Below are 23,738 nucleotides of genomic sequence, written 5' to 3' on the forward strand. Positions count from 1 at the left end.
GGGAACAGTGATCATAGTGTCATAAAGTTTAGATAAGTTATGGAAAAGGACAAGGAGCAATCTAGACTAAAAATACTTAATTGGAGGGGGGCCAATTTCAGTGGGTTGAGAACGGATCTGGCCCTGGAATCAAAGATTGGCAGGCAAAACTGTAATTGAACAATGGGCAGCCTTTAAAAAGGAGATGGTTCAGGTACAGTCTAGGTACATTCCCAAGAGGGGGAAAGGTAGGGCAACCAAAGCCAGAGCTCCCTAGATGATGAAAGAGATAGAGAGTAAGATGAAGCAGAAAGAGGGGGTGTATGACAGATGTCAGGTTGATAATACAAGTGAGAACCAGGCTGAATATAGAAAGTACAGAGGAGAGGTAAAAAACTAAATAAGAGGGGCAAAGAGAGAGTATGAGAATAGACTGGCGGCTAACATAAGAGGGAATCCAAAAGTCTTCTATAGGCATATAAATAGTAAATGCGTAGTAAGAGGAGGGGTGGGGCCGATTAGGGACCAAAAAGGAGATCTACTCATGGAGGCAAATGGGACGGCCGAGGTACTAAATGAGTACTTTGCATCTGTTTTTACCAACAAAGAAGATGCTCCCAAAGTCACAGTAAAAGAGGAGGTAGTTGAGATACTGGATGGGCTAAAAATTGATAAAGAGGAGGTACTAGAAAGGCTAACTGTACTTAAAGTAGATAATTCATGGATGGAATGCATTCTAGGTTGCTGAGGGAAGTAAGGGTGGAAATTGCGGAGGTTCTGGCCATAATCTTCCAATCCTCCTTAGATATGGGGGTAGTGCCAGAGGACTGGAGAATTGCAAATGTTACACCTTTGTTCAAAAAAGGGTGTAAGGATAAATCCAGCAACTACAGGCCAGTGGTGGGGAAACTTATAGAAACGACAATCCGGGACAAAACTAATATCACTTGGATAAGTGTGGATTAATAAAGGAAAGCCAGCACGGATTTGTTAAAGGCAAATCGTATTTAACTAACTTGATTGAGTTTTTTGATGAGGTAACTGAGAGGGTTGATGAGGGCAGTGCAGTTGATGTTGTGTATATGGACTTTCAAAAGGCGTTTGATAAAGTGCCACGTAATAGGCTTGTCAACAAAATGGAAGCCCATTGAATAAAAGGGGCAGTGGCAGCATGGATACGAAATTGGCTAAGTGACAGGAAACAAAGAGTAGTGGTGAACGGTTGTTTTTCGGACTGGAGGAAGGAATACAGTGGTGTTCCCCAGGAGTTGGTAATACGACCACTGCTTTTCTTGATATAAATTAATGACTTGGACTTGGGTGTACAGGGCACAATTTCAAAATTTGCAACTGACACAAAACTTGTAAGTGTAGTGAACAGTGAGGAGGATAGTGATAGACTTCAAGAGGATATAGACAGGCTGGTGGAATGGGCAGACACATGGCAGATGAAATTTAACACAGAGAAGTGCGAAGTGATACATTTTGGCAGGAAGAATGAGGAGAGGCAATATAAACTAAATGGTACCATTCTAAAGGGGGTGCAGGAACAGAGAGACCTGGGGGTATATGTGCACAAATCTTTGAAGGTGGCAGGACAGGTTGAGAAAGCAGTTAAAAATGCATATGGGATCCTGGGCTTGATAAATAAAGGCATAGAGTACAAAAGCAAGGAAGCTATGTTGAATCTTTATAAAACACTGGTTTGTCCACAACTGGAGTATTATGTCCAATTCTGGGCACCGCACTTTAGGAAAGATGTGAAGGCCTTAGAGAGGGTGCAGAAAAGATTTACTAGAATGATTCCAGAGATGAGAGACTTCAGTTATGTGAATAGACTGGAGAAGCTGGGGTTGTTTTCCTTAGAGCAGAGAAGGTTAAGAGGAGATTTGATAGAAGTGTTCAAAATCATGATTGGTTTAGATAAAGTAAATGAAGAGAAACTGTTTCCATTGGCGAAAGGATCGAGAACCAGAGGGCACAGGTTTAAGGTGATTGGCAAAAGAACCAAAAGCAACATGAGGAAAAACGTTTTTACGCAGTGAGTTGTTATGATTTGGAATGCGCTGCCTGAAAGGATGGTGGAAGCAGATTCAATCGTGGCTTTCAAAAAGAAATTGGAAAAATACCTGAAGGCTAAACATTTGCAGGGCTACGGGGAAAGAGCGGGGGAATGGGACTAACTGGATTACTCTTACAAGGAGCCAGCTCAATGGGCCGAACAGCCTCCTTCCGTGCTGTAACCATTCTATGATTCAGTGATTCAAATTTTTAGTGGCTGATTGATGTCAGCATCCAAATTTAACATTTCTTCAGAGACCCATAGAGCTTTTATTGTCAGCAGAATGTGCACTGCCCATTTCTGGCACTTTCCAACACTCAAGATATCAAAAGCTGTCAAGCTTGATCAAAACTCAGCTCTAGATCTGTTGGGAAGAAATCATGGCTCCCAGAATGCCTAAACTAGATTCATTCTAGCACTGAGAGATCTTGGGATCCAGATTAGTCAACAGACCAGAGAGCAAAGTACTAATCAGGCGATTTTGGATAAGTGCCTCACTCCTCAGATATATCTGTCACGTTCTGACTGCAGTAGTTCACGTTGTTGGGGAGAATGTGTTGATTGAGGGACTTTGTATTTCACCACGTTCTACAGAACTGATCATTTAGGTGTGACCCAGGGTCCAGGATTGCCTCCAGACTGGCATTAGCCAACAGCTCTGGCCAATTGACCAGGTCACCATTATGTAATCCAGTTTCCATGACTGTGCTGCAAAACAGCATCAACTTACACCAGGCAATGCTTTCGATTCCAACTGAACCAGCTGTCTCAGGCCCTGAGCTGGTGTTGAAACTGGTGGATTCAGATAGTAGGCCACAACATTCGGGTTAGTCAGTATCAGCCAACTGACGACATACTTCGAAGAAACATAACCCTGCTACACCAACCATGCAGCTTCCCATTGGATCCATGTTGATAGTAATGGAAAGCTCGCATAGATTAGAGCATATTAGCAGAATCCTCACACCAGATCACCTCCCCACCATTTTTCTCAGAATGAATGCATGCATGAAGAGGCTAAAAAGTGTCAGACATGTTAGTTAAATTGAATAACTACTGATTAGCTTTTCCATTATGTGTCACTGGAACTGAAAATTCAGATCACAAGGTGCATGCTTTGTTATTATGTTCAAAAGCTTCCATAGAAATAAAAGTTATTGGTAAAATGTAAGCCTATGTTTACTTAAGGATTAATATCTTATGGTTCCTGGACTGGGGGGTAGAGAAGTGTCATGCCATGGAAAGCAATTGATCAATAATGAATAATTGAGGTTGTAAGTTTAGTCAGGTATTCTGGAGCTTTGCTCTATTACTTTTGGGAGAAATGGAAAAAATTACAAGAGTAGATTATAGTTTGTGATAGGGTAATCTGTGGAAGGAAAGGACATGATGGGCTGAATGATGTTTTGTTTTAATAACCTGATATCTCCTTATGTGGCTTGGTGTCAAATTTTGTTTGATAATGCTCCTGTGAAGTGCCTTGGGACATTTTACTACATTAAAGGCGCTATATAAATGAAGTTGTTGTTATATACATTCTCATGTAACAGTATTTTCTAAGCTAGACTAAGGAAGCCTAATTTAATGAAAAGTCCTGGACTACAATTCGTCACAGCCTGGTAATGCAGGGACTGATGACAGAACCAGTAAATATCTAAAGACATTACTTATTTGAATAGGTGCAATAGAAATGAATTAAAATAAAGACTAACCAATAAAAAAAGCCAATTTACTAACATTTTACTTTCATTTTTATTCCAATACTTCCTACTTCATCTCCCTGTCAAAGAAACAAATTAAATTCATCACAGTGAACCAAAATATTATATTCTGATGAACTGGATTGTATTGTCCTTAGAAAATGAGGACTCAGCCTTTACCCTCAGTTTTCAGATCAATCTCCCTGTTCCCAGTTCCCCTGAACAGCACTGGTGATCCACCACTAATATTTGGACAGATATTTTCCATTCCACAATGAAAGTTGTCAGCGCTCCTGAGTTCATTTCTCAGGAGATAAAACCCCTTTGTCTTCAACAGCATGGATTTCCATTTTAGCTTAATGGATATAAACCCCATAAAAGGGCAGCCTTGTAACTTAAGAGCAGGTTTTGACTGATGTCCAAGCTCACTAGGCCTTATTTGGTTTCCAATAGACCTTAGTTGGGCCGTAAGAGGGAGCACTCTGCAGAAACAGTGCGCATTCTGGGACACAAGAAAGCATGAAATGACAAAAAGCCATTTAGCCTATAGATCCTTCCATGGATCATATACCATTTACTTTATCCTGCGCTGTACCCAAAAACAAAATCTCCTGAGGGGAGATTCTGTAAAGTTTCTCCTTACCTCTCCAAAGGTAAATTGTGTGAGTAAAGCTAGTCTGCCCAATGCTGGGAAAGTGCCAAGGAGATTGGGCTCTCCTTCTGGAGGGCTTATATAACCAGACTCCAACCCAGGAACATCATAGGATAAACCTATACAGGGAGGGGCATGTGACATGGGAGGTAAAATGGAAATACAACCATCACCCCCCTCCAGCTGCCATAACAATAGTAATGCACCTTAGACAAGATTGGGCCGTCCCTGAGCAACTCTAACCAACTACCATTCCACTGTTGCCACTGCCAGCAATCGCCTGACCTTCAGATATGCAGGACTGCTACGCGGTACCAGTGTGTATAAACTATGCCAACAGACTATCAATGTGTGCTGCTGCAGATGCCATACAAGCAAAATGTACAAGCAAAAAATGTGACAGCAGGTGGCAGTGAAGCAGGACCTAAAGTTGGAAGATGGAGGGAAATAATCAACAAAAAAACCATAGTCCCCGACAATCAGATACAAACGGCATCAGATACACAACTTCAAGGCTGATCTTCAAGGCCTCCTCCTCCGCCTCTATCAGGACACTATTTGTGGTGGCCCCCCTCCAGTCCTACTCCTCTCCCAGGCATTTTGCGCTCTCTTCTACAAGGGGAGAAAGTACAGACATGTGAGTGAGTGAGGGTGACATGTTCACCCGAAAGATGCATTGCTCTGGGTGAGGCTGCCAATGAAACAGATGTATCAGAGGGTGAGTATCGGACAGATTCATCACATTACATCAGGATTGGGGTGAGTGGGAGTGGTGGGGTCACAAATGGAGAGGTCAAGAAGTGCACAGAAAGTGACGGTAAGTTAACAATGAGACTTAAGTGGGTGTGAGGAGTGATGTGATGGAGCGGGCTTGGCAAAACAGAATGAGGGGGGGCGGGGTGGGGAGGGTGTTGAACACCACAGAATGTAGGTGAATCAGTAACTGCACTCACTTTTCCTGACCTGGTTAGACCATTAAAGCACTTCCTGCACTGCACCCACGATGTTGCCACCGTGCTCCTGCGGCTCAGCTCCTCTGCCACCTCCAGCCAGGCCTTCCTGGTGCAGATGGAAGGTTGTTTCTCCAATTAGCCAATAGCAACTCAAGAGAAGAATCATTAAACCAGGGTGCTGCCTTAGTCCTTTGTTGCTCCATATCTGCAAATTCCTCCTTTCTCCCTCAAAATCCATGTTTGCATTGGCCCTTTAAATACTCCAGTTCCCAGCATATCATTCGGGTGCGCAGTACGCCCGCTGCGCAGCTTGGAGATGCGAAATCTGGAAGTTACATTGAGGGTCTTCAATTGAGTCGCAATCGGTCGAGCCAACGGACCCAAATTTTTTTCCCAGTTTCCCATGCGACCATTCACCATCCCCCCCACCGCCCGCTAAATTCCTGCTGCCATGTTAAAATTATTTGGTTAAAAGCAGCCTAGTGGGCTATGCATGAGATTAAAAACAACAAGATTCCAAAGCAGCTTGTCCTTGAATTGACAAGATTAGAAACTGCACTCCTCAATATGACTGGTGGTTTTATTAAGTGGACTGCCCTGATTACAAATGTTAATGATCACACTCAGATCATCCACAAATAAACAAAACAACTGCAAAAAGTAACTACTGAACTTGTATTTAGATCTATCTCACTAAACAGATTATGGAAACAACCCAACTACACAGCTGAGCAGTTCTGCCTTTGGAGCTTGTGCTCTGAGGAGTTCACTGTAAGTTGAAATACCTTTCAAGGTCTCTTGATATGCCAAAGATTAATATAATATCCACTTACTGGGATGGTTAACCTGGTGTATATTACCTAGGAGTCAGATAGCAGAGCATTCCCTTTGAATAACATTTTGATTTATTGCAAGGTCACTTCAAGAGTGGGTCTTCAGAATATGATGAAAACACATGAGGAGAATGTACATCAAAGCTGATAGATGGAGTGAATTGATATATTGTGTGCCTAGAGCCCAAGATTAAAGTTAGAGGTCTGGAAGTCTCTGTGTATTTGAAAAATACATTCAGAAGCAATCCAACAAAGGCCACATAAAGAATGAGCGATGAACCTTGCTGTTGCTGGCAGCCTGCGCCTAATATCCAACACCTGAACTTACCTGAACTTGCAGGGCCTCAATGTACCTGGTACCATATCCCAGGTGGGTGAAATCTTACAGATTAAATTTTAGTCAGCAGCTAGCTGCATTGGCATGTTAGGGGTGATGGGTGTTATTTGCATCGTGCTCTGATAGCTTGGGCCTCTTTGCCTACATAAAAAAAGTCACTCCACTTCAAAATAATTAATTGTATGTGAAGCGGTGTGAGATGTTTCTGAGAGATATGACAAGGCACTAAAAATGTAAAACATTCTTTCAGAATCATCTACCCATCCGATGCCTAAAATCCTTATTGAAAAGATGAAATGGTAAGGTCCAACCTTAAGGTGCAGACGTTCACAAAGTGTAAGTTGGACCTTGCCACTTTTCCTTTTATAAACCAATATTTTTTTCCAAAGGGTACTTTAACCTTAAGGTGCAGACTTAGAGTATAAATCACCCACTAGCACATTACTATCAATAAGGATTGAGATCAGCAATCCGCACTGCTTGATGGCACTGCTACCCTGAATGACAACAGTTTCCACTAGAAATCATAAAGAAGTTTAAATGTTCCACCCAAACTATGAATGACAAACCTTTTTAAATTCATAAAAAAGCAATGGATCCCTTATTAAATTAATCAGATTTAGTGTGATTTGGCATACACCAAGCCCATCCCACCACCAATCTGGCAGCATTCTCACCAGAAAGGCAATTGCATGCCCACTGGGCTAGAAATTGGGCCGTGTAGCACCAGTTGTTTCGGCGCTACGTAGCCTCCTGAAGTTCCAAAATGGCATCCGGAATGCGCGCACACGTGCGCCGGTGCCATCTTGGTAAAGGGGTTTGCGCAGGGACAGATAATGAACGCCGGCAGCGTGTAAAGTGGGGAGAATATGCATTAGATCAGTGTGCAATGCTGATTTAAAGGGATAGATACCATTTTGGCACTTAACACTGCAGCACCGCGAACCCTGAACCACGAACAGCTGAACATGTCATAGACGGCCTGGAGGACCCCCCACCAGCGCTATTTAAAGGGACCATGCAGGATTTACAGGTTAGTTGCTGGATTATTGTTTCTGGCTGCTGATGCGTTTGTACCTGTTTTTAGAGGACTCTTATACTTGAATACTAGGACTAAGGGACATAGCCTAAAAATTAGAGCCAGGGCGTACAGGAGTGGAGTTAGGAAACGCTTCTACACGAAAAGGGTGGTGGAAGTTTGGAACGCTCTTCTGCAAACAGCAGTTGATGCTAGCTCAATTATTAATTTTATATCTGTGATTGATAGGTTCCTGTGAACAAAGGGTATAGAGGGATATGGGGCTAAGATGGGTACATGGAGTTGGGTCACAGGTCCACCATGATCTCATTGAATGGCGAAATAGGCTTGAGGAGCTAAATGCCACTGCAACTTGCTGCCTCCTGTTATGCGCCACCTTCTCCGGCAAGAAAGCGAGAAGCATGTCGGTGAGTGTCCTGCAGGATGTCTGGGTGATGTGTCTATCATGGTTGAATAGCTGCCAATGTGTGTGACCTGTGAGTTGTGGGTGTGCGGCTTGCAACAGTGGTAATGTGTGAGGGTGAGAGGAAGCATCTGATTGGAAGAGTTGAGTACTGATTGAAAGAGTTTGTTGGTAGGTGGGTGATGGGGGGTGTAGTGCATGGTGCAGTTGGTAGGAGATGCCACTTGACAGTTGACCTCACTCACCTTGACCACTCGTGTCAGAGCATTGAACTTCTTCCTACACTGCATCCATGTTCATGGTGCTATGTGCCTGGCATTGACTTTGTTCCCTACTGTCTCCCACTGCCTCGGCAGCATATGTCTGGATGGCCTCTTTCCCCCCTGCGGATATAGGATGCCCCTCCTTCTGTCCACCTCTTGCACCAAGGCCTCTAGTGCATCATCAGAGAACCTTGGAGCACGCTCTCTCACAGACCTGGTACAAACTCAGATCGGCAGGTTGGTGAGGTCTGGCATGCAGATTGGAGGATGTGGGACTTAGTAGTGCGCAACCTTTATTCAATGTTTTAACATAACAACAGTTTGTAAACAGGGACGGGACCCACATCTGTGTTTTAGGTGTGCAATGTCTGATCTCCGTTCAGACTAAGTGTGGACCCGTATCTTATATTTTGAAAATTAGAGGTGCAGGCTGTCCTTTTAAGACATGCAAGCTGCCTGTAAGAAGTGCAGCCTGCCTTTAAGAGATGTGAGCAAATCACACGATATTTGCCCCCCCTCCCCCCTTTGCTGGTGAGAGGTGCGAACTTGGTGCAAGGCCTGAATGCTGGGCTTCGATGAGGTAAGTGAGGAGACAGCATGAATGTCTCGTGCTGCCTGCATCGGAACCACCGGGCGCAGGTTAATCGCGCACCGCGATGCCCGCACCCGGATTCGGGGGTCAACCAATTTAACCCCCACTGTATCTTAATCCCCACCTCCAGAAGAGAGCCCTCTATCGCACCAGTAAGATGCTGAATTTCTCACGCCAACCATTTTTATGTAGAACCCCTACTAGCCAGCAGAGGGAGACTTCCATCCTGTCAGTATTTCAACCTGACCCCGAGTCCACCTGCCGATCGGTAGGACAATCTAATCCCCCAAAAGCAACAATGTTACAAACTATATTGCAGAACTCAGCCCATGAAAGGTAAATCTGATTTTTACATCACACAATCCCTGCGGGGAGAGGCAGGGAGGATGGAACTATCAATGTCATTGTCACCTTCTAGTCAAGTCTGCTAATGATACTGCATGAGCAACAGGTATGAGGTGTACTTGGAGGGGGCAGCAGGCATTGTTAATGTCCCTTCCTATGAGATGGTTCTGAGGCATCTCAGCAACTGGCCTAAATCTAATCGAACAGGGTGACATACTTACGTGGCTCCCTACCGGTAAGTGCCAGACTCTGCAGTAAATACGCTTCCTACTTAGGTGCTGTGCTATTTTTCTTTCAAAGTGACGCCTAACACCATCTTGTCCTAAAGGCTGTCGCTGTTTAATTCCTGATATTTAAAGGAAACTGGATTACAAAATTCAGACCCCTGGGGTAATTCCCGGTGAACTTCCCACTCCCACCCCACAACAGGTCCAGAGGGCCGACTATTAACAGACACTGCACACCAGCCTGCACTATCTTTTACTTTATGAGGGTATGTTACAATTTTCCTCATTCCCGTCTCAGCAAACGTGCAAACCTTGCAGTGAGAGGACCGAGTAGAGACAGGTGGGAAGAGGGGGGAGCCTAATGAACCTCCACCAATGCTACTCTGAACTGATCCATGTGAAATCACAAGATTGACAGAGATCTGGTAGGTCATTTGGCCCATCTTTTCTCATCCACCAAGACCCTACAGTGCCTCCATCACCCATCTAATTGCTTAAATTATTTCAGGGTTTTTGCCTCCACTACTCTATCCGGAAGTCCATCCCATGTGTTGATCACTCTTTATGTAAAAAACCTACTAATACATGTCCTAAATTTGTCTTTTACTAGTTTGAACCTTTTTTTTTCGTTCATGGGATGTGGGTGTCGCTGGCAAGGCCAGCATTTATTGCCCATCCCTAATTGCCGTTGAGAAGGTGGTGGTGAGCCGCCTTCTTGAACCGCTGCAGTCCGTGTGGTGAAGGTTCTCCCACAGTGCTATTAGGTAGGGAGTTCCAGGATTTTGACCCAGCGACGATAAAGGAACAGCGATATCCCATTATCTCCCTATATCCCATTCTCACAGTTCAGTTTGAAATAATTTTCTGGATCCACCTTTTCCATGTGGTTTACTATATCTTGTGTACTTCTATAACATCACCTCTTAACCACTTCCTTTCAAGGCTGAAAAGCATAAGTTTCTCTAGTTTTTCCTCATGACTCAACTGAAACTGGGAGTCAGCCTGCTCGTTCTTTCCTAAACTGCCTCCAAGTCCTGATTGTCTCCCTTATGTCTGGGTGACTAGAACTGGACACAGTGCTTGAGTTGTGGTCTGACAGAGCACACAGTCTCAGCATGACTTCCTGGGACTTATATTCTGCTGTTTTGGCTTTATCTTTGAACATCCTATTGGATGGCTGCTGCACAGTGGTTGGGCATGATAATGTTGAGTCTACTAAAACTCCATGAACTCTTTCAACTTCATCCTTAGCTATTTCAACAACATTCCTAGAGTACTTATATTCCCCTTTTTTCTTTCTTTGCACTTGTTTTAATTTTCATTTGCCATTGTTCCATCCACATATTTGATCCAAATGGTTTTATATTTCCTGAGCTGGTTCTTTAGAATCAATTGGCCCTACTGGCTTAGTGTCATCTGTAATTTGACCAATTTACATTCGGCTTGACAAATGCCTGGTCTCTAACCACTCTGCATCTCAGCAGCGGATATTGAACCTAAGTCCTTCCATTTGGTTGGTGTGCTAATATATTGTACCCATGGAACTGTACCCCAACAAAAATGCCACCAGGAGAGGAGGGTAATAAAGATGGTTGAAAAGGTGAGGTTCCTGCTCCCTGGGACCACAGGCTCAATCCCCCACCCCAAGTTCCAAATCTCACTATATGGAGGAAGATTTGACTCTAAAATTGCTCACCTCCTATTGATTAGTTCAGAGCAACATTAGTGTTGGTCTAATAAACTGCCAGTCTTGTTGATCACAGAGGAAGAACATTGGGGTGGGGGACGGTTGAATATTCTCAAGATATAAAGTAAAATAACTCAATGATCCTTGTATCATGCGACTACCATTGTAGAATGGTAGAAGGCGAACTAGATGGACCTTGGTCTTTTGTCGTCTAGCAATTCCTTTGTTCCTAAAAGCAAAGTTCATGGATTTCAAAGTTGTGGAAGAGTTTACAACCACTGCACAAGGTGGAAAGGAAGCCATCCTCGAAGGTGTTTTTAAACATCTCTAAGCCTACAACGGTTTCTGATTATCTTAACATTTGTGCAGTGTATTACTCTGAACTAACCGACAGAAGGTGAGCAAGAGTTGCTTAGGGTCAACTTGGCTTCCATATAGTGAAGTTCCCGGCTACTACTCAGTACGTCTCCACTCACCCAGTGACTCGGTTGAGATCTGTTTGGGAAATTGTACATGTGGAGTATGAGTCGCATTGTCAGTACAGCCCTGATTTGTTCAGACCTGGCCTTATTACCTGTTGAGGTGGGGGATTTGAGCAGGTCCAGTATATGTGGTGTCTTTTAATCTATTAATCATTAATTCTTGTCAATTTCTATGCTTGTGGAGCTTGGCCTCAGTATCAGTATCTATGTAGATTTTTCATTACCTTTGTGGAGTTTGCTTAGTGCCTGCTAACTCTTCACTGCCTTTGGTGCTGCACAATGCCTGTAGGCTACTTATTGTCTAAGGTGTTTTCTAAAGCTTTTGGGCCGATTACTGCCTGTGAAATGTGTTTAGATGTTTCAATCCTTATAGGCTTTTCGTCCTGTATGGAACATGCCTATGATTGTAGATTTCCATCCTATATGGAATATACCCAATCCTTGTAGGCTTCTCATAGCATAGCACTTTTCTCAGTGGGTGTGATGTTCCTAGCTTCAAGCCATTACCCATGGTTGCTGGGTCTGTGGTGCTGCTTCGTTGTCACTAACGAAAACACTGTCAGTGCAACAATCCCACAACGCACAGATCCATCTACTACAACATGCGCAAAATAATGGCAAACGGGGAAACATAGAATTACATGGAATTTACAGCGCAGAAACAGATAATTCGGCGCAACAGTTCTAGGCCTGTGTTTATGCTCCACATGAGCCTCCTCCCACCCTACTTCATCTCACCCTATCAGTATATCCTTCTATTCCTTTCTCCCTCATGTGTTTATCTAACTTCCCCTTAAATGCATCTATGCAATTCGCCTCAACTACTCCTTGTGGTAGTGAGTTCCACATTCTTACCACTCTCTGGGTTAAGTTTCTCCTGAATTTCTTATTGGATTTATTAGTGACCATCTTATATATGGCCCCGAGTTCTGGTCCTCCACAAGTTGAAACATATTCTCTACATCTGCCCTATCAAACCCTTTCATTATCTTAAAGACCTACATCAGATCACCCCTCAGTTTTCTCTTTTCTTGAGAAAGGAGCCCCAGCCTGTTCAGCCTTTCCTGACGGTCGCACCCTCTCAATGCTGGTGTCTTCCTTGTAAACCTTTTTTTTGCACTTTCTCCAGCGCCTCCTGACCCTTTTTGTAATGTAGAGTCCAGCGTTGTCCGTGGTTCGATACAAATTTAACAAAACTCCTCTGCTTTTGAATTATGTTCCTCTAGAAATGAAACTCAGAGCTTCGTTTGCACTTTTTACGGAAGAACAATGAGAAACACCCAGAACTTAAGCTACAAAAGCGGCGTTAAACCCAAGTGTGTGCCGGCGAGGGCGGGCCCCTCAGTTGTTGGCTCTTTTGAGTCGGTAACCAAGGAAACTGCAGCGCGGCGTCTCTACGTGCTGCCATGGAAACAGGAGCACGTGGGTTGCGTTCCCCCGGAGTCGCTGGGCGGAGGGGCCGCCATGGGTGTTTCCATGGAGACAGGATCGCAGCGCTGCGCCGCTGCAGCCAATTGCAGGCACCAACACCATCGGTGCCGCTTTGGGGCGGGACGGGGAAGTATATCCGGGTCACGGGCGGCTCCAGGTCGGGCGAACTGTGCAACCATGGCAACCGCGCAGCCCAGTCCTGGGGAGGAACCTCAGCCTTTAAGGGCGTGTGTGGGATGAGACCCACTGCTTTTATAAATAGGTAATGAACACACTCCCTGACCGGTCACACCAGCCCCCAAAATACTGACCATGAATAAATCCCCCGAGGATAAGCTGAAGCTGGAGGTGTCCCCAACATCCCTTCACCGGTGAGCAGAAGGCCAAACTCTGCGGTGATGTAAATCTGAAAGTAAAACAGAGAACGCCCAGCGGGTCGGGCAGCGCCCTGAGACACAACAGCGGGTCAGGCAGCGCCCTGAGAGACAACAGCGGGTCGGGCAGCGCCCTGAGAGACAACAGCGGGTCAGGCAGCGCCCTGAGAGACAACAGCGGGTCAGGCAGCGCCCTGAGAGACAACAGCGGGTCGGGCAGCGCCCTGAGAGACAACAGCGGGTCGGGCAGCGCCCTGAGACACAACAGCGGGTCAGGCAGCGCCCTGAGAGACAACAGCGGGTCGGGCAGCGCCCTGAGAGACAACAGCGGGTCGGGCAGCGCCCTGAGAGACAACAGCGGGTCGGGCAGCGCCCTGAGAGACAACAGCGGGTCGGGCAGCGCCCTGAGAGACAACAGCGGGTCGGGCAGCGCCCTGAGAGACAACAGCGGGTCGGGCAGCGCCCTGAGAGACAACAGCGGGTCAGGCAGCGCCCTGAGAGACAACAGCGGGTCGGGCAGCGCCCTGAGAGACAACAGCGGGTCAGGCAGCGCCCTGAGAGACAACAGCGGGTCGGGCAGCGCCCTGAGAGACAACAGCGGGTCGGGCAGCGCCCTGAGAGACAACAGGCGAGTTAACGGGTCAGGTCTCGACCCTTCCTCAGGAGGCCGATTCTGTTTCACCAGTAAGAGTGACCGACACTGGTCAACACAGGGAAAAAAAATCTGCTTTCCCCAACTTCAGAGACAGGGAGGAGACGGTCACACGTTGGATCAGCTGCCTTATGACAAGTTATTTAAAAAAATACGCGAGGAGGAATTTGCTTTGCATGCTGTAGTTCGTAATGAACTTTCTTTATATGGGGCTGCTCTGTTTCCAATTCCCACAGCGAGACATTCACAACCCATGAAGTCTGAGTTTACTAAATGGTTTGTTACCACGGCTGTCATCTCTGCTGTGTATATACCCCATCCAATGCATCCAAAGTTTTCAAACACAAATATTTCAGTTTAGCCCAAATCCTGAAGATTTTTAAATCCATACCCAACTTGGGAGATGTCGAATGCATGAACCACTCTAGTTAAGTAGTCGTCTTTGACAAAGGAACCATAGAATGCTTACATTTGCTCAATATTTTATTTTATTCCGAATTAACAAAAAAAAAACTTAATTACAGTACTCATGTTATAATCCAGACACACCTGTGTACAATGCCAACGACTCCATATGTTTTATTGGTTTTGTTAACTTGGGTCTTGGGATGGCAGCTGCCATCAATTGGGTACATCACATCATCGCACCAACCCCACACAAACAAGTCAACCAACTGATACACAGTTAAAATGACGCACAGTTTTGCTCTACACCATGCACTACATTGTAGCAAACGGGCTCAGAAAAAATTCCTTCATTTGCTCGGACAATTTGGGGAAAAAAAACAAAAATACTTCAGTGAGGGGACCGCATGACAGTGACCGCATGGGATTTGCAAGGAGTAAAGTTCCGTTACTGTCGAGTGTTTTACTGCAGCCTCCGTTACAAGGGAAACAGCAAATCCATTGTGAGATTTGTTAAACAATCTGTCACAAACAAAATTTGAAAGTCATTCACCATGCAGTTTAAAAAAATTTAAATCAATGTGCAAGGATTTTTTTAAAATAACATTGCTCAACAGAAACCTTCCCTCACCCCTTTGGAAAGGATTAAATCTTGTCCGTGTCAGGATGTTTAAATCTGTACAGTGTAGTACTTGATTGATTGGACTGCACATGAGGGTACACAGTGCTTTGCATTAGGTCATAGAAAGTTTTAATGGAACAATTTACCATGCTACTGTAGTTAACGTCTGTACATTTTGCAAACATTTTCATGCCTTTTCTTTTGGTGAGCGCTCCAGCCATTTGCACTTCACACACTTTTCCCTGTATACCATCAAGCATGTTTTCTAGCACCCGTAGTTTTTAAAAAACTTAAAGTTGCAGTATTCCCTTCCCCAGACCATGGCCCATATGCTATATACAAAGTAAATTTTTGTGACTACCCCCTCCTCCTTCTATCTCCATTGGCATGTCTTCAGCTCTTTTGCTACACTGCCATTGCATCAGCTGCTACAGCCCAGGTCCACTCTGCACAGCTGCTTGCGTATTTTTTTGTATGGCATTTAATAGATTGTCTTAACGAAATCTTTTGGAACAAAGAAACCTAAACTACGCAGTTTTTGTTTTTGTGAATGATGTGCCTGCACAGCCCTCTGTATTTTCTCTTGGATCCCATACATTTCCAACAATTGGTTGTAATAATGTGCACTTTGAGTGTGGCATTTTTGAAGCCTCCAGGGAAACACCGTCTGTGAATAAAAACACTGGTCAGCATCATCCCAGGACACACAACTGCAGCAGAAACACCAAACTACATCTTCTGTAGTTAAGAAGTTACTGGTTCCATTCCAATCAACCTCACCAAACTTTATATATAATTGTACTGCATTTATCTACCTGCTGCTGCTTTACTGCTATAACCTGTGACAGATTATGATGGCACTCAACATCCCTTTGGATAGAGTTCGCCTATTCCTCCTCCCTTCCACCATGTCTGCCCTGACCGTCCGCAGATTGCTCTGGCAGAGTTAAGGGACACGGCCTGGCCAAGACTGATGGTGTGAACAAGAGGGTAACTAAATGCATCAAATAATAGCCAGATGGCTCATCTGGGCCAGTGCCAGGTTTGACCTGTTACAGAGCACATCTGCCCGAGGACACAGAGTTTGAATTTTACGAAAGGAATCTGGAATTGATGGGAATCTCCTGGAAACAAGGCAGTGTGATTTAAACACAGAGGTTGGATTTTAAAAAAACAACACGTACCCAACGGATGGACTGATCGTGAGCAGTTCAGAACCTTGTTTAACTCATTATAGCTTTTCTTTTAAAATATTAACTGCATTTGGCAAATTGGAAATTTTTTTTTTTACAGAAACAAGACGGGAAAAAGGACAACACAGGAAAATCTGGTAATGGAACACATTCTAGGTATTTTATTACAATACAAAAAAATAATATATAAATATACAAAAACATTGTAATTTCAGAACCAAAAAAATCTAGTAAGTTGTAATTCTCTCTGAAACATAAATGGAAATCTAAAATAAATGGATGTAGTAGAGAGTGTTGCCACTGGGTTTAGGGTAAGCCATGGTCACCTGTGTAGCTGCAGTCACAAGTTCACATTCCCAGACTGTGATAGCTCCTCTTTTGCCCAATGTCTCCCCTGTAAAACCTGTAACTCCTCGTCGTCTTGCAGTATGAACTGTGCAGACAGCAGCAGGATTCACCGCACAGCTGCAGAAACACCGGGCACGTGCGAGTTGTTACTCCGAGCACCATCCGAATGCTCTTTCATTACTGGATCTGAACGGGGGAAAAACAAAACCGGGTCAGGTAACTGTTGGCTGTCAACACTGTAGCTCCAGACTGACTACTGCATCCCTGAGCTTAGCAACAGACCAAAGGTCCTAGTTACTGAGACTGTAGGAGGGATTATAATAACGTACTGAATACCCCATCGCTGAATTGCAGTAAAATAACTTGATCCTTGCCACTATGCTAAGAAAATATCACTAATAGCACCTGCAACAAGTAAGGAAGCAATGGCCAGAGATATTCCGAGTCACTTTTAATTCTCATTTGGATCACTGACCTGTGGATCAAGAGACACCAGTTTAAATCTTTCCATCTCAGATGTACAAGGAAAGACAGATCTTTACTGCATTTTTTTTTTTAAAAACCCAGGTGGAGACACTGGGGAAAAGTTAATTAACCGGCTACATGGCCAGGGATATTTGGGAAGTGAATACCCTGTCACTGCAAACAATGTCATGTTTTCGGGGAGGGGGGAGGGGGTGGCAAGAGACTCTCTCTCTCTCTATCTATTTTACTAAGTTTGGCAGTACTTTTGGGAAATGGTAATGTAACCAAATTTTTTAACCTACAAAAGCAGATCACTTCCAGAAATAATTCTCCAGCACAACAAATAGTCATTTTGAGCAAAATGATTATTAAGGCTAGCACATTCCCAAGCACAGGGAGAATTTTTGTAAAGCTCTGGAGGGTCATCCTCTTTCCTCTTGCTCGTACTTACAGAAGTATGGATGTTCCATTGCTTCTTTAGCTGTGAGTCTCTGCTGATGATCATAACGAAGTAGTTTGTCCAACAAATCCAAGGCCTCAGGGCTGACCAGGTGCCGATTCTCACTGTGAATGAACTGCTCCCAGCGCTTCCGAGAATGTCTGAGGAATAGTGGGTGCTTCATTAGAAAAGTGAACATCCCCAGGTAAAGTTAGTGAAAACACTGAACATATCCCAGGAAAATTCAAATAATGGGCAGAACACTACAAAAAAATTAAATGCACTACTCTCCATTAAATTAAGAAAATACATAAATTGCACACAAAATAAATCCATGTTTACTCCAGCCCCATACCAGATATGAATTTAATTATCCATTGAGAAGGAATTGCTTTCGGTTGACAAATAGTATGCTATCCTGAAGATCACCTAGTCTTTCCTAGGACAACTCTCCCCCCATCCACCCCAGGTTGCAGAACCCCGACTTGTAGCTCCTGGTGGCTCTAAACCTTCACCAGGTCAATACTCCATCTAAATTCAGGAGTTGTGCCAAAACATTTTAGCTTTTATGGTTTATCCTGTTGACAGTAGAGACATGTTTCTGAAATTAACTTTGTGGTTGCTCCCTCCCCTTATAAAAAGATAAAGGGTGCGCTTAAAGATCAGCTCGCAGGGAACGAGCATCTCAGATTAGAATTTGTTTCTTAAAAAAAATTCAATTTGATTCTTCTACTCACTGGCCCAGAGTATCATTAAATCGAGGATCCAGTTCAATGTGATATTTCTTGAGGTAGTCGAACAATTCATCAGTTCCTAAAACCTTGGCAATACGAACAAGCTGCAAGAAAAATATAAAAATGTGTCTTAATGTACTGGACAATGACAGGACCACTACGACAGGGGAAGTCCCATCATATACTTTGAGTTTTTAAATAGTATCATTTGAGACTATAATGGTACAGCAGGCAAGTATATCAATAGCTGGCTCCTTCTACACTGCTCCTCAGTACTTCTGCTGAGTAGATTTGGTTTCTGAAAATAATTAGTATTGACATTTTTTTTTAGGACTTTATTATCTGAATTGTGCATAACTACCATCAGTCTGAGCTGGTCCTCCTTGATGCAGAAGTCTGCGGTGAAGGATGATCAGTAATTTTCCATTTTGAGAACTGAATATGAGAAACAATTAAACTTTCCTGGAGAATACAAGCTGCTCCCTGACTTGGTAGCAGAGAAACAACCATCTTCAAAGACAGGAACTGCCTGGCAAGACACCTCTTTGATGCAAAGAAGCCATTCCTTTGAACTAAAGGATTTAGGACAGCAGTCTTACCTTCTTACATAATGAAATCTTAAAATCACCTATTAGTAGTTAGGCCAGCCTTGGGGAAGAGACCAAATAAGTCACTGCAGATGAGCCCACACATTGACACCAAGAGATTTAGGCTTCTCCCATTGGATCTGTTGGTTTCCTGTTCTGGGGCATATAGACACAGGTGTACAAGAATCTTCTTAACCATCAAAGAAAACTCGTTTGCCTGCAGAGGTCTGGCGGTCCGATTGTTTCAATATTTCCTGCTTTTTGAAGGCTATTTTCATGATGCCTTTTAGGTTTTGCAAGTATTTAAATTCCAGAAACTCTAGTAGATTAGTGGAAGCTGCATAATGTGAAATTTATCAGCCAATATGGGGTTAATTTCATAACACAGTATTGGCACCCTGACATACTGGTACTGTCTGACCCTAAAGAGACACCGATGAAAAGCATAAGTGCCCAAGTCCTTGGAACAACTTTTGTAATAACATGTAGCTTATTAACTTTTAATTAAAGAGGGAGGAAAATCTAGCAGGAATACTTTTTTCAAAGTACTCCCCATTTTTATAGAAGAAAATGATAAATTTGCCTTAAACTTATTTCAGATTTTCTTGAAAATGCCCAATTTCTTGTTGACAGAGACCTCAAGTGGGGTCTGCTCCCCCCCCACTAGGCCACTAATCAGTTATTGGATTCAGTAACGTACTGGAGATCTGTAATGATATCAGATGAAGAGAACTGAATTAGAGAGTGTGCCAGCTAATTCTAGATCTGCTTGTTGGTTTCCAAGGAACTGAGGCTTCTTGGAACAGAGGATTTGATACCATGACGACAACTTCTAACGGTGCTTCCAAATAGTGTGCGCCAGCTGTTGACTCAAAGAAAAACAAGCAATCCCTTTTCCTCCAGAGTACAGTAAACTGCACACTGAAGGACCAGGTCTGGAGGAAGATTTATCGTTTAATTCTTCAATCTGATTTTCGAGTTGCCTGTGATTAGGTGCATGGGTTTCAATGTAGTTCAGTTTCCAAAACAATATTGTGTTTCAAACTGAGGTGCTGTGACACCAGCTGTTCCAGATAAATTATCCAATGAAATCCAGAATCCAGGAAAGCTGTCATCAGTTTTACAAAGTTTCACTAAACTGCTCTCTGATTCTGACATGGCTGGTGCTCCCCCATAGCAATGACCGTAAGTTTCCGTCTTTGAGTAACAGTCAACAACACTTCCTTGAAATCCACAGTCCAGTTTCAGTATTTCAGTGACACAATGTCAAGCAGTTCTCCCTTCACAGTGCAGTCAGACACAATATGCACAACCACAGCTAGCCAAGGCTTGTCCTCAATAATGATACTGACCCAACGTGAGACTCAAATATGCTGTGTCTGGATGTCTAAACAGAGTTATAATCCAACATCATTACTTAGGTCTGTGATCTGGTGTTTTACTCTGTTGTGACAGTTATAGATCTGAAATTTACTGGTGATTATCTGGACATAGGATACCTACAATAACACTGGCACACATTTTCAAAAATCACCCTCAGTGTAAGACTTTTTATTTTGCACGGGCAACATTCATGAAACTGGATAGAAGCCAAAGTCACAACCTCAGCTTGTTTAATAAATTTACCGAAAGTGCATTTTTGAAGCTGACTTTAAGACTTAAATTTTAAAGAACAAAGTTCAGGGCCTTTTGGAAAATTCTTGTCAGTATGCATGAGGCTGTGAGACAAGGGCACGCATGTTTCCTGCTAGACTCTACATTGGGCTAGGTCCCACTCCAGCAAAAATAAACAATCTTCATCCTCATACTTTCTATTCCTCGAGTTAAGTCTTATTCACTCAGTTGTACGTTATAGTTTTCAAACACAGCACCTTTTCATCTCACCAACAAGACAAGTAAAGCCCCAAATGGAAGGATTATTATACCCTCCAACTTAAAAAAAACTTGATTTAGCAAAGAAAATACACATTATGAACACTTTTCTCACCTCCACTCCCTCTGGTTATGAAAATTATGAAACAAGTTAGTGGCCCCTAAGAAAACTAAACCTAAACTTTATTTTCAATTGTGTGGCCCACCCTGGGCTCAGACTCCATAAAAGGAGAGATTTAACCTCAGCATCAACATTTTTAAAAACGTGATATGGCACAACTTGGGCCTCAGACTCCATAAAGAGAATTCAATCTTTTAAAAATCCTCAGGCTCATTAAACCTGACCCCCCTCCCCCTCCCCCACCACCATTATCAGCAACAAACTGCTCTTCCAGCTAAAGGCAACTTGGATCCATAACTTTACCACTATGCTGCTCCTCTCTCAAAGCTGTTGTCTGCTGCTCCCATTCAGAGAATTTTGGTTCTGCTCACAAGGCCTCACTCCTGAATCTCTCACCAATGGCACTTCTCAGAACCACAACACCCGTGAGTACAGCTGCCGTGATTCTGGTCACCCATAGAGCCAATGAACCTAATGAAATCTTGCCCACAGGTCGTAGAGCCACATTGGAGGTCCTGAAGAGTGGCATGCAGCTTACAAACCATCACTGACCTAAACCATCGTCCTACAGGCCTTTGAAGCAGATCGTCTAAAAACAAAGCACCTGCCAATGCTAAGGTTCATTCTGCAAGATAGAGTGGGGATGTCAAGTTGAAGGAAAGCCTTGTGTTTTCTCCTTGATCACATGGGACAATAGAGTTCATCTCAAATAGCTGATTCCCACAAGCGAGCAGGACATCCTTCCATGCTAGACAAATCTCTCTGACTTGGAGTTCCTGTGCTCATTAGATGTGGTTTGTAGACCCAAATCTGAGGACTGACTCCCAATAATTGGAAGCACATAAAGAGAAACACCTCACAGAATGATCCAGATAGGGCATAGAAACTTCAATGTGGTCATGTAACTGAGCAATTTTAATTTTAGTAAAATCATTGAAATTGCCCAGTAAGGAGACAATATCAAGACATTTTTGCCTAAATTGAGATGAGATCAAAGTTTCACAAGTTGGAATTGGCTGATTCCCACTGAGAAAGCAACAGCTGATGGTGCTACGAAAGTAAAAGTTGAGAATTTGGTGCAAGAGGTGATCTGATTCTTATACAAAGTAAGAGTTTGCATCACGCTCTAGGAAGATAAACAAATGAAGTAATTACATCTTTGGAAAAAAAAACTTTTTCCTTCAAAAAAGCTTTGGAACAACTGTCCAAATGGCGACACTTAATTAAATCAATGAATTACATTTGACAGTTAATACCTTGATGTGGCCAAGACTTATGTCGGCCAGATGGGTGACCTACTCTTAAGACCTAAAGCAGATAGCAAAACTTGGCAGCTCTAATTCACTGTTCATAACATCAGCTGATTTCCAACCTTCATCGTCTTCCAGCAGTGAGTGCTGGATTACCAAAACCCTACCTGGTCATAGTTGTCATGTCCATGGAAGAAAGGCTCCTTACGGAATATCATACTGGCCAACATACAGCCCAAACTCCACATGTCCAGGCTGTAATCGTACATCTGGAAAAGAAAAGGGAGCAGCTAATGGATCGGTCAGACAAAAACTTGAGGGCATTCAAAACATTTGCACCTGAATGGTTAAACATGTCAATGGAGTAAGAGTACCTCAAAAGAAATTTTTATATGTTTTCCAACTTTAAAAACGACAGTATTTTATCTGCCTTTCATGCACTATTTCCTTGAATTGGGGTGGGGAGGACAAAGAAGGGAGGTCCTTATCCAGCTGAAATACCTGACAATGGGTCAGGAGATGTGAATCCTGAACGTACTTTTTCCTCTCCACATGGAAAGCACCTGATCTCTCCTCAGTTCCTCACCACAAGAGCAAAGACAAGATAAGGAAGCCGCTGTGTGGAGAAACATGGGTGCACAACAGGATGATACAGGCCCAAGGCAAGAGGACTGGTTCACTTTGCTTGGTTCAGAATTGGACTTTGAAAGTCCTGTACCACTTCAACTGGATAGCAGAATGGATTGAGAAAATGAAACATTTGTGCTCCAATGATCATCAACACAGACCTGTTCTCTTCAATCAGTCCTAATCACTATTAAAGCTAGGTTTTGCTACATTTTAATATTTATACAATCTTCTCTTCAAAATTGCACACCTTAAAGTAATTTAGAATACAGTAATGAGGACTGGATTTATTCCCTGAAACAATGTCAAATGCACCTCTTCTCTCAGTGGCCCGCAGTGAAAGGTTAATTTGAGCCCTTTCTCGGGAATCTCTAGAATTGAGTTTTACAGCACGTGAACCCATTAAGTAGAGTGACCTTCACAACTTTTAAAAGGGAAGATGTATTTCAAAACTTTCCCTTCCTGAAGAGCAGCCAAGAATAGCCAGCTCAACACCTGCTACTGACAACCATCAAGAAGTCTACGTAGCACGTCAGGCAACCACACTCAAAGTCCCCATGGACGGAAAGGCCCACTCCAGCCTGCCGTCAAGCTCCACATAGTTGGGCTGCTCACAAAGCAACTGTAAACACGCCAGTCACAAGCTATCACGGGGATCCAAACAGCTTGATTATTCAAAACCAGCCAGGCCAGAGTTCTGAAAATTAAGCAGTAAATATGGTAAAACTCCTTACGCACTTCAAAAACAATTACTTCAGCCTGTAAGCAGACTATTTACATGCAACACTGTGACACTCAGTGGTGGCTCACAGTCTAGCATAGGATTTTTATCATGAGTTGGAGATGTGGGGGTGGTTTAATTTGTGATTTAAGTCCAACTAAATTGTAATCCCAATTATAAAGAAACATTTCCAATTTCACCATACATAATCCACAGCAAACCTTTCCCCAAATTACTTTGTTTCTCGATAATGCTGTGCATATATAAATGGACAACTTTACATTGAAGCAAAGTCTCTCCTCTCCTCCCTCGCCCCGCCTAATGTTCCAGCATCAAATCAACA

The 23,738-nt window shown here is 43.4% G+C and overlaps 2 protein-coding genes across 3 annotated transcripts in view; one reads left to right on the forward strand and one right to left on the reverse strand.

The window, feature by feature from the left end:
• Positions 1 to 523: 523 nt before the first annotated feature.
• LOC137333405 (uncharacterized) overlaps positions 524 to 23,738 on the forward strand; it is a 32,899-nt gene continuing 9,684 nt past the window's right edge. The window contains exons 1-4 of the mRNA XM_067997556.1: positions 524 to 661; positions 11,309 to 11,469; positions 12,781 to 13,212; positions 13,328 to 16,387. Coding sequence (XP_067853657.1) covers positions 524 to 661; positions 11,309 to 11,469; positions 12,781 to 13,212; positions 13,328 to 14,372 — 1,776 coding nt within the window. The 3' untranslated portion in view covers positions 14,373 to 16,387. The remainder of the gene's footprint in view (positions 662 to 11,308; positions 11,470 to 12,780; positions 13,213 to 13,327; positions 16,388 to 23,738) is intronic.
• The window catches only part of LOC137333509 (casein kinase II subunit alpha'), a 37,538-nt gene continuing 30,169 nt past the window's right edge, over positions 16,370 to 23,738 (reverse strand). For both annotated transcript variants that reach the window (XM_067997690.1, XM_067997689.1), the window contains exons 8-11: positions 22,215 to 22,316; positions 18,221 to 18,321; positions 17,496 to 17,644; positions 16,370 to 16,765 (exon numbers count right to left, since the gene is read on the reverse strand). In XM_067997690.1, the coding sequence (XP_067853791.1) occupies positions 16,686 to 16,765; positions 17,496 to 17,644; positions 18,221 to 18,321; positions 22,215 to 22,316 (432 nt within the window). In that variant the 3' untranslated portion in view covers positions 16,370 to 16,685. The remainder of the gene's footprint in view (positions 16,766 to 17,495; positions 17,645 to 18,220; positions 18,322 to 22,214; positions 22,317 to 23,738) is intronic.

The sequence above is a fragment of the Heptranchias perlo genome, chromosome 16, assembly GCF_035084215.1.
Source record: "Heptranchias perlo isolate sHepPer1 chromosome 16, sHepPer1.hap1, whole genome shotgun sequence".
NCBI lineage: Eukaryota > Metazoa > Chordata > Chondrichthyes > Hexanchiformes > Hexanchidae > Heptranchias > Heptranchias perlo.